The sequence below is a fragment of the Sarcophilus harrisii genome, chromosome 2 (genome assembly GCF_902635505.1).
Source record: "Sarcophilus harrisii chromosome 2, mSarHar1.11, whole genome shotgun sequence".
NCBI classification, from domain to species: domain Eukaryota; kingdom Metazoa; phylum Chordata; class Mammalia; order Dasyuromorphia; family Dasyuridae; genus Sarcophilus; species Sarcophilus harrisii.
In genome coordinates, this window is record NC_045427.1 from 560,599,812 (window position 1) to 560,611,458 (window position 11,647).

The 11,647-nt window shown below is 32.6% G+C and overlaps 1 protein-coding gene across 3 annotated transcripts in view; it reads right to left on the reverse strand.

The window, feature by feature from the left end:
- LOC100918759 (cilia- and flagella-associated protein 43-like) overlaps positions 1–11,087 on the reverse strand; it is a 201,538-nt gene extending 190,451 nt beyond the window's left edge. For 2 of the 3 annotated variants that reach the window (XM_031955799.1, XM_031955798.1), the window contains exons 1-4: positions 10,157–11,086; positions 8,682–8,935; positions 6,412–6,508; positions 3,245–3,412 (exon numbers count right to left, since the gene is read on the reverse strand). In XM_031955799.1, the coding sequence (XP_031811659.1) occupies positions 3,245–3,412; positions 6,412–6,508; positions 8,682–8,935; positions 10,157–10,182 (545 nt within the window). In that variant the 5' untranslated portion in view covers positions 10,183–11,086. Of the gene's footprint in view, positions 1–3,244; positions 3,413–6,411; positions 6,509–8,681; positions 8,936–10,156 lie in introns of all 3 variants that reach the window. The other variant, XM_031955797.1, reaches the window with a different exon arrangement.
- Between the last annotated feature and the right edge of the window lie 560 nt (positions 11,088–11,647).

Below are 11,647 nucleotides of genomic sequence, written 5' to 3' on the forward strand. Positions count from 1 at the left end.
AATCAAATTTATAAGAATACAAGTCATTCCTCAATTGGTAAAAGGCCAAAGGATATTAACAGGTAGTTTTCAGATGAAAAAAGGTAAAGCTATAAGAAAAAAAATGTTCTAAATCACTATTGATTAGAAAAATGCAACATAAAACAATTCTGAGGTACCACCTCACATCTATCAGACTGGCTAATTTGACAGAAAAGGAAAATGATAAATGATAAAGAAAATTTGGGAAAATTAGAACACCAATACATTTTTTTTGTCAAGTTGTGAACTGATCCAACTATTCCAGAGAGCAATTTGGAACTATGTTCAAAAGGTTATAAAAAGCTGTGGGTACTCTTTGGTCTAGCAGTATCACTAAAAAAAGGGAAAAGGATCCACACAGACAAAAATATTTATAGCATTTTTATAGTGGCAAAAAAATTGGAAATTAAGAAGATTACCATCAATTGGGGATTGGCTGAACAAATTGTGGTGTATGAATGTAATGGAATGCTGTTATACTTTAAGAAATGATGAGTAGGAAGATTACAGAAAAGTCTGGAAAGGCTTACGTAAACTGACGTTGAGTGAAGTGAGCAGAACTAGGAGAACATAACATAGTAACAGCAACATTGTACAATGAATATCTATGATAGACTTAAGCTCTTCTCAGCAATACAGAGATCCAAGACAATTTCAAAAAACCCATGATGAAAAATTCCAGATACATCCTTACAAAGAGCTATGGAGTCTGAATGCAGAATGAAGCACATTATTTTTACTTTTTTTTTCTTTCCTGTAGTTTTTCACTTTTGTTCTGATTTTTCTTTCATGATATGGAACTAATGTGGAAATATGTTTAGCATGACTGTACATGTAGCACCTATATCCAATTATTTTCTGGCTTGGAGAGGGAGAATAAAAGGGAAAGAGGGAAAAATTTTGCAACTCAAAATCTTACAATCTTTACATATAATTTGAAAAAAAAAACTTTAAGTGAAAAAGAATAAAAGATAGTTTCTCCCCTCAAAAAACTTAAAATCTAATGGAGACAAAGTATCCTACTTCTCTGCAACTGCTGTTCTGCTTGGTTTCAACTCCATAGAACAAAATGCCCCTGGTGCTAGATACACCCTACCCTGTGTCCTTTCTCTTTTCTTGTTTTCTTTTGTGTCTTGTTTTTATCTCCATTAGATTTATTTATATGTTATACACTATTATATATACATAATATAATATATTATTTATATATTATATACTATTTATATAGTGCCTTAAGATTTGCAAAGTGCTTTATGTATTATCTCATTTGATCCTCAAAACAACCCTTTGAAGTAAGTACAATTATCCCCAATTTACAGTTGAGGAAATTAAGGCTGATAGAGGTACAGTGACATGGCCAGAGTCATGTAGGGATACTAAAATATCCAAGGAGTTAAACTCAGGTCTTTCTCATTCAACTTCAGCATTTCATCCATCCTGCCCTTCTACTTTTAGAGGATCCCAGAAATGGCACAAAAATGTGAGTTGAAACAATAACTTCAACAAAATAATAAGATATAAAATAAACCCACAAAAATCATTAACCTTTCTATATACTAACAAAACAGTAGAAACAAATAGAAAAAGAAATTCCATTCAGAATTACTACAGAATATACGAAATATCAGGGATTTCATCTATAAACATACACAGGAATTATTTTATACCATAAAATATTTTACAAAAATAAAGGAAGATTTAACTAACTGGATAGATAGTAACTACTCAAGTCATATCAGTACAACCAAAATGATAATACTACCTAAATTAATAGATTTAGTTATATATCAATCTACCAAAGGATTACTTTATAGAATTAGTATACAATAACAATAAACAAATAAAACAATAAACAAAAAATAATAAAAAAATTTATCTTAAGTGCACAAAATTTGGGCAATCTCATTGGAAATCACAGGGGAAAAATTTAGAGGGATGGAGTCCTCCTTACCAACATGATATTTTACAATATAGAGTTAAAGATTTAGAATTAAAGAGGAAATCAAATGTCATTTAATTTGGTCCAACAGTTTCATTTTAAAGATGAGAAAATTAGGGACGACCAGAGAAGTCATGATGTACCCAAGATTGTATAGGTACTAAATAATATAAAGTAGCAATTGAACTCAGAAACTCTTGACATCAAATTCAAAAAGCATTTTCCATTGGGAGAGAGATATATTGGAAATGAATGGTCTGTAAAGACAAAAGATATTAATGAAAATAAAATTTTTAGAAGTCCATTAAAGGAGGGCTCCTTGTAAAAATATGTAAAACTATGGAAGTAGACTATAGCACACCTATTATGGCTATAAATATAGTCAAAGTAGATGAAAAGATGTTTCACTTAAAAGAAGAAATTGAATTTTTCTTAGGGATGATAATACAGATTAAATGAATTCTGGAAAATTTAATAATCAATGCAATAATCAATGTTTAAACTGATCTTTTGATCTAGAAAAATAAAGAAACCATATTTACCAAAAAGCTTGAACTATGGATAATTTTACAAAATAATATTTTGACATATTTTAACAATTTTTCAAATATCTGCCCTACAAAAACAAATAGACTTTATTAATCACTTGATCAATCTAAAGAACCAATTCTCATTTTATTTTAAAAACCTAAATATTTCTAAATATAAATGGATGCAGAAGTCATTTACATGGAAAAAAGATATATCTGGTCTTCCTCCATTTCTCTAAGTATAGTAAATAGACTAATCTTGTTACAGTATACTGGAAAAAAATAATCTGAACATTTTAGATTTTGACTACATATGAAATGTGTCCTCTGATTTATCAAGTGATTTAAAATAATTTTTCTGAGAAACAGGATTTTTACATGTAGCTGGTATAAAAAAAATATGGAAATATGGGCCTGAATTTGTGATTGAAAAAGAATAATGAGTAGTAATATCATCAATGGCACCAAAGTTTAAGAAACTTTGTACGCCAAAACAAGCCTATCACATTGACAATATTTTGGTTATTATTTTTGTAAAAAAAAATGAAAACTATCAGACAATATATAAATGTGCACGTTGTGTTATTTTAATTATATGTTTAAGATTTATATTCTTATACAAATTGTAATTAATTCTTAAATTTGTATGAATAAAAACTAAGCTCAGAAAATTATTTAAAAGTAATTTACAATGATATAGTTCACTGAGAAGTGATACAAATAAATGTTATTTCCATATTTTAATGTTACTTACTTTGGCTTGAGATAATAAGTCTTGTCACTTCTTTCAATATTCCATATAGTTAAAGCACTTGCACTGGACAAACACATTTGTTGCCAGTTCATGGGATTAAAAGTCATCTGGCTAACTTCCACACCTGGTTGTAAACGGCTACACAAAATAATCCTTTTTTCCCAGTTCCTTATAAGAGAAAAAAAATTTTTTGTGAAACACAATACCACTAGAATTTTATGGAAAATTTAAAAAATAACATGTGAAATATATGTTAGGACTTATTGTAAGAATAAATTTTAAAGAATAAATTATGAATATATTAAACAAATTTATTCTATATGAACAACAAAATGACATTTAAAATATATAAGGGCTAACTAAGCTAATCCATAAAAACTATTTCCATTGTAACTATATATCATAAATTAGCAACACAAAAAAACCCAAAGACTTATAACAAAATGTTTCAGAAACAAGATTCATTTCCTAATATGTTTAATAATGTTAATATAAATACTGTATATTTATATAAGATCACTCCATTATGACAAGATAGTAGTTGATTCTAATTGACCTTTCATTTATTTTTATCAGATCATCAGAATATTTTCTCTTATTCATTCAACAAATTATATTAAAGACTTACTATGTACAGGCTTTGCTGCATACACAAAGATGCATACTTCAAGTTTTCTCGTATACTAAATCTTAATAAGGTTTGCTTTCAAACATGTTAATATTCATTGTTAATATCTTTCTTAGAAGCCAAAAAAGAGTCTGTTGATTTTAACCACTGCATCTTTTTAAATGTGTGTGATCACGCCAATAAATTGTATCCTTGGAATTAGAGACTATTTTACACATTTTTGTTATTCCAGATTTCAGCACAATATGATCTATTTAGTAGGGTTTAGAGTTTATCCATGATAACAATTCTATCACTCTCAAATAGAAAATGTAAACTCTGTTGCTGTTGTGTTTTGTTTTATTTAATATTTCGCCCTAGTGAAGCAATAAACTGGGAAAATATTTTTACAGTCAAAGGTTCTGATAAAGGCCTCATTTCCAAAATATATAGAGAATTAACTCTAATTTATAAAAAATCAAGCCATTCTCCAATTGAAAAATGGTCAAAGGATATGAACAGACAATTCTCAGATGAAGAAATTGAAACTATTTCTAGTCATATGAAAAGATGCTCCAAGTCATTATTAATCAGAGAAATGCAAATTAAGACAACTCTAAGATACCACTACACACCTGTCAGATTGGCTAAGATGACAAGAAAAAATAATGATGACTGTTGGAGGGGATGCGGGAAAACTGGGACATTGATGCATTGTTGGTGGAGTTGTGAACGAATCCAACCATTCTGGAGAGCAATTTGGAACTATGCTCAAAAAGTTATCAAACTGTGCATACCCTTTGATCCAGCAGTGTTACTACTGGGCTTATATCCCAAAGAGATCATAAAGAAGGGAAAGGGACCTGTATATGCACGAATGTTTGCGGCAACCCTCTTTGTAGTGGCTAGAAACTGGAAACTGAGTGGATGCCCATCAGTTGGAGAATGGCTGAATAAATTGTGGTATATGAATATTATGGAATATTATTGTTTTGTAAGAAATGACCAACAGGATGATTTCAGAAAGGCCTGGAGAGACTTACACGAACTGATGCTGAGTGAAATGAGCAGGACCAGGAGATCATTATATACTTCAACAACAATACTATATGATGACCAGTTCTGATGGACCTGGCCATCTTCAGCAATGAGATCAACCAAAGAATTTCCAATGGAGCAGAAATGAACTGAACCAGCTACGCCCAGAGAAAGAACTCTGGGTGATGACTAAAAACCATTACATTGAATTCCCAATCCCTATATTTATGCCCACCTGCATTTTTGATTTCCTTCACAAGCTAATTGTACAATATTTCAGAGTCTGATTCTTTTTGTACAGCAAAATAACAGTTTATCCATGTATAAAAAAATATTTCCCCCTAGTTACATTCAAAACAAGAAAGTACATTTCATGTTGCTTGAATTCATGGAGGACTTTCTAGGTTTTATTTTCTTCTTGAAAGCATCCTGCTCATTATTTTCCATAAAACAATAATATTCCATCACATACACACACACACACACACACACACACACACACACACACCATAGTTCATTGAGCCATTCACCAATTGATGGGCATCCCTTCAATTTCCTTTTTTTTTTTTTTTGGCCCTGCGAGCTGCTGTGAATATTTTTGTACATATAGGTCATTTTCCTTTTTTTTTTTAATTCATTTTTGGTATTCATACCAAGTAATGGTATTGTTAGGTCAAAGGATAAGCATGAATTTATAATCCTTTGGGCACAGAACATCTCGTTTTTTATCATTTATCAATTGGAATATGGATCTTATTTTTTTTTATAAATTTGACTCAGTTCCTTCTATGTTTCAGAAATGAGGCCTTATTAGAGAAATTTGCTTTGAAATTCTTTTTATAATTACTGTTTTAACTGTATTCCCTCCCATTTATTCTCTCCTTTCATCTTGTCCCTCCTCAAAAGTGTTTTTTGTATTGGTCACTCCGTCACCCAATATGCCCTTTCTTTTATCACCCTCCCCTCCTCACATATCTCATTCCCCTCATTCCTCTAAAAAATGTAGGGGCAGCTTAGGTGATGCAGGGGCAGGTAGGTGGTGTTGGGGTAGTGAATAGAACCCCAGTCCTGAAGTCAGGGAGACCTGAAATCAAATCTGACTTCAGACACTTAACACTTCCTATCTGTATGACCCTGGGCAAGTCACTTAATCCGAATTGCCTCAGAAAAAAAAAATAGAAAAATAGAAAATGTAAACTTTGACATTCAACTGATGCTTACTGATGTTTCATCAATGGTACCAAATGTCTCATGTCCCTTGAATAGCAATGTTCAAAGAAAATAATTTAAAAACTCCATCTAAAAAATCAAGTCCACATAGGTGGCTTTTAAAACTTAGATTAATATATTTCATTCTCTAAATAATAGATTAAAACATTTTTGACAATGAGCTTAAGTCGAACTATCTTCTAATGAATGATAAACTTTAGAAATATATTTAACGTTAAATGAAAGCTATTAAAAATATTTACATATTAAGTTTCCCTTTGCTAACAATAAATATATAAATGCTGAAACTTACCAAAGCATTAGTTCATATTCTGGAATTGCAGAATAACTAGCCATGTACGTACCACAATAACTAAATTCAAGTAAAGCATAATCCAGCTGAGCATGACCTAATGTATAAAATTACATTTATTTTAGGTTTCAGTCTTCAAATTAACCACTGATAAGATAATTTCTTTTTTCTAGTTGCTTTGTCTTCTCCTAATGTACTCCTTAAATTTTTACCATTTATTCATTCTGAGTAAAACTATTAAAAAGTTATGGACACTAGATCCTAGAGATTAAAAAAATCTAATTTTCTAGTTTTCACTGCATAACTAATCCTTTATATATGATATAATAATGATTTCAGAACTTTTAACCAATATGGAAACCACTCACAATATCACTGATAAATTTCTAATGAACTTATATTTAGTTTAAATTTTTTTTAGCTTTTTCCTGAGGTACCTTTACATATGGAATATATAATCACAAGTCTCTCAGCCCATATTTAACCTTCAGCTTAATTTTCTAACACTTTCAAGACAAGTACAAAGTACTCAGGAGGCAGTATATTGGATTTGGAATCTGCAAACTCTTGGTTTCATTTCCAACACTGACACGTTTAAAGTTTGAACAAAGACAAGGACCTTAATCTGAGCTTCAGATGAGGTTTTCATCTGAAAAATGAGGTGTTAAGACTAGAAGGCATTGATAGTCCCCATCAAATGAGATAATATTTGTAAAGTACCTAACAGTGTCTGATACATAGTAGACACAATGTTTATTCCTTTTTCCCTTTCTCCTTTTCCTGCTCTAAATCTATAATGTCCATCTATGCTGATGTAAATGTAAAATATTTGACTCCAAAAGTATTAACAAAAATACCCCCAAAAGGCACATCACAGAGATGGTGTCTTTATTAAGGTCTGTATGTGCCTATTTTTCTCCGAGTGATTATCTCCTCTTTCGTGTGTCTCTCTATATATCTATCTCTGGAATTCATGCCCATTGTCCCCTCATTTTACATACGTGTCTGTCAGTACCTGCCTTTCTCTTTCCTCTCCTGTTTATCATTACCTTCTCTTACAGAGTTATATGTATGTGTGGGTTTAGGTATCTTTACTCTTGTTCAGTTATATCTTGTTTTTCATGACCCCATTTGGAGTTTTCCTGAAAAAGAAACTAAAGTGGTTTGCCATTTCTTTCTCCAATTCATTAATTGTCTAAGGACAGAATTGAACTCAGGAAAATGAGTCTTCCTGGCAGATCAGGTGCTCTATTGCATCACCCAGCTGTCCCAATGAATAATTTATCAACAAATAAATTAAGTTACATTATAACAATTTTAAAATTAAAAATTGCCTTTTATGTAAAACTCACTTGACTTTTCTGAAAGTAGTGAGCATGTAACGGCAAGGTAATATAACTGAAATATGGGAGTCAAGAAAGGAGCAGTTTTAGTCATTTGCCTCTATATGTCTTTTAAACTGAGGTTGTTTACCTACAGCCAACACACAGAAGATAGGAAAAGTATACCTTCTTTTTCATTTTGAAACTTTTTATCACATCACTTTGCTTAATCTTATAGAGAGTCCACAGAAATCTCTCCTGGCACAGTGTAATTTCAAATTTTTTTTTGCTTGTCTGTGCATTTTTCTTACAAAGGTTTGGTTTTAATTTTTCCCCTTAAGGGTGGGGAGTTCCAGAAAATAAATGCTTGTAAATTGAAAAAATAAAATTTGATTTTAAAAAGAAAAATAAAAAATATACTCAAAAAATCAAGTAATTGAGTTAATAATTGTGATATTTTTCTCTACTACTCCCTTCAGCATAGAAGTTTAGTCATGTTTCATTTCAGATATGGGCCATTTTCCACTTATACAACTTGGTGACCACACATTCCTGCAGATTCAGCATCTTCATAAGGAACTTATTTAGGACAAGGGATCAGCTTAGTCTTCTATAATTCAGAACTCCTAAATTAAAGAGCTCTAAACCTAACTTCTGAGTAGCTGAGTTTATAGCCACCATACTTGTAAACCATTACTTTTTATCAATAGTTTTGTACATCTACATAAACAGCACTTATTAGTTCTAATTATTCAACCTAAATTTGATCTTAATAGAAAAAATAATACACTGAAGAAAAACTTCAATTGAACTTGATTCTGATTTAGCTCTCTAACTCCACTAATTCTTACTACTTTCATCCAGTCTCCAAGTACATATTTTCTTAAAGCTTTCTTATTCAGAATTAAAAGATTGTGCTATTGTAATTTTAGAACAAGAAAGAAATACCTTTCAATTTTGCCTTTCTGTTCAACTCAGGAAAGGTGTATATGTAGATACTGGGTTTAAGCTTTCGATCTGAAAAAGCCACCACTTGAAAGGGAATGTTAGTTGCCAGAGCACCCACTTTTCCACTCATACACTGTAGAAGATATCTTTTCTCATTTTCAATGTTAACAAAAATTAAGTAATTCCCACAAGTATAGCAAATTGTGCTGTTGTCGATAAAATCAATGTTCTGCTTGGGAAATCCTTGCACCCATCTTTAGGAAAGGATATAGAGTGAAAAATAATTATACAGTATTATCAAACCATTTTTTGATTAGAAAATAAAATTTTATCAAAATTTCTAAAACAAAACTATACCTCTTTCTCCATCCCTCTTCTCTCCCACAACTATTTTTCAAAAAAGATCTCTCCAAATTAGTTACCAATACAGATTACACTATAAGCCACTAAAATTTGAACATCAAAATTTTTGATAAGCATTCATTAATTTTCTTTCAAGACTGACTTCCTTCTGATGGAAGTGGATTTCTTCACCCAAGACAAGATCTAACTTAGTTTCAATTGATCAAGGATGGACAGAAGCAGCTACACCCAAAGAAAGAACACTAGGAAATGAATGTAAACTGCTTGCATTTTTGCTGTTCTTTATTTATACCTTCTAAATCCAATTCTCCTTGAGCAACAAGAAAATTGTTCGGTTCTGCACACATATATTGTATCCAAGATCTACTGTAATCTATTTAACATGTATAGGATTGCTTGCCATCTTGGGGAGAGGGTGGAGGGAGGGAGGGGAAAAATCGGAACAGAAGTGAGTGCAAGGGATAATGTAAAAAATTACCCTGGCATGGGTTCTGTCAATAAAAAGTTATTTTAAAAATAAAATAAAATAAAGAAAAAAAAAGAAGACTGACTTCCTTTCAAATAACTCTAAAATGGGATGGGGGAGTGAAAGGATTCCTAGGATCAAGTGTATTTGGAGAATGCAAAGAAAGGGAAAAACTTAAGTGACTAATCAAAATATAGCTTAACTGTTCTCTTTTCTGATATGCATCAGAGTATAATTGTCTTGATTAAGAAAGGAAGCTGAAAATGTATGAAGTTGGGTGGACTGAACAGGATATGGAATAAGGGATTGGGTAAGTCAAAGTAATTTTAAAAAATACTATATTGTTTCATAAGGAATGTTAAAGTCCATCATGTGCAACAACCTCACGTGGCTTGTTGGAAGGGACAAGATCTTCAGGGTCGGGAGATGAGTCACAGACTGAGGCCTAGTGGTAATCGCCAAAAACGGAGGCTGAGGGCCGCGGCAGCAACTAAGGGTACAAGGGTCACCGGGAGTAGGGGGAGTCACAGCTGGGGCAGAGGACTAAAGGATCCCGGGAGTCGGGGGGCGGGGAACAAGGCCTGCGGGAAAGAAAGCTTTATAGGGAATGCGGATGGATGGAGAAGGAAGGAGGCCGCAGGGTCACCTCAGTGCCAGATTCGATACGGACATGGCCCCGACACTTCGCGCTCTCTGATGCTCCTTCAGACCAGAGACGCACAAGTTAATAAAATAAATATATACAGGAACAAATAAAACGAAAAACTACGAGGTACGCAGCTACTTCTATACAAGCGAAGCCATCAACTGCTCTTCCCTCCGCCACCAGCAGACGCCGGCGCCAACAGTTTAAACTCGTATTCGAGAAACAGTAATCTTGATGCCCATTGGCCCTTCCGACTCAAGAGGTTTTAGAAAATCAAGGTGATTGGTGAAAATATCTCGAGGCCTCGGCCAATCCCAAGGCGAGAGAGAGTTAAAGGCACCCACGTCCGGGGGAGAACAGATAGGCCTGGAGAAAGTCATAAAGGCGTAGTGTGAGGGCGGGGCGTTTGGGTGGCGGGAGCACCAGAATAACTGGATCCGAGAGTCTGTTAACCTAAAAAGGGAACATGGCTGCGTGGCAATTCTTAACCAAACTAGGGCGACTGGATAAGTCCGCTAAGCGAAATGGAAAACACTGTGCCCAAACAAAGTTAAGTCTAGAATAAACAGGGAAGCTGGTGGGGCGGGGGAGGGGGAGAAAACATATTAGGTGGTTCTAATAAAAGGTGATACAAGATGGAGAGACAACTTACCAGAAATATACAGAGTGGCCCAAAAGCCTTAGTGCAGTGTGGTCCGAGGATGTGAACAGTTATTAAAGGAATTGTTATTAAGAATGATAATTAATAGCCGTGTGAAAGGATGCTCCAAATGCAAAATTTCCCCTTACGTCACTTCCCACCCACACCTATCCACCCCCTCCCACTCCTCGGGCTCAGTTTGGACTTATTTTACTCCTATCTACTTACTTTCTATCCACACTGAGCAATTTAGCAAAAATGATAAAAATTAGAAATAATAAACAGGAATGTACTCTGGAAAGCTGTGAAGTAATCAAAGCCTTTTGGAAACAAATTAGGAATTATACAAAGAAACAAATTAGGAATTATACAAAGAAACAAATTAGGAATTATACAAAGAAACAAATTAGGAATTATACAAAGAAACAAATTAGGAATTATACAAAGAAACAAATTAGGAATTATACAAAGAAACAAATTAGCAATTATACAAAGAAACAAATTAGGAATTATACAAAGAAACAAATTAGGAATCATACAAAGAAACAAATTAGGAATCATACAAAGAAACAAATTAGGAATCATACAAAGAAACAAATTAGGAATCATACAAAGAAACAAATTAGGAATCATACAAAGAAACAAATTAGGAATTATACAAAGAAACAAATTAGGAATTATACAAAGAAACAAATTAGCAATTATACAAAGAAACAAATTAGGAATTATACAAAGAAACAAATTAGGAATTATACAAAGAAACAAATTAGGAATTATACAAAGAAACAAATTAGCAATTATACAAAGAAACAAATTAGGAATCATACAAAGAAACAAATTAGCAATTATAC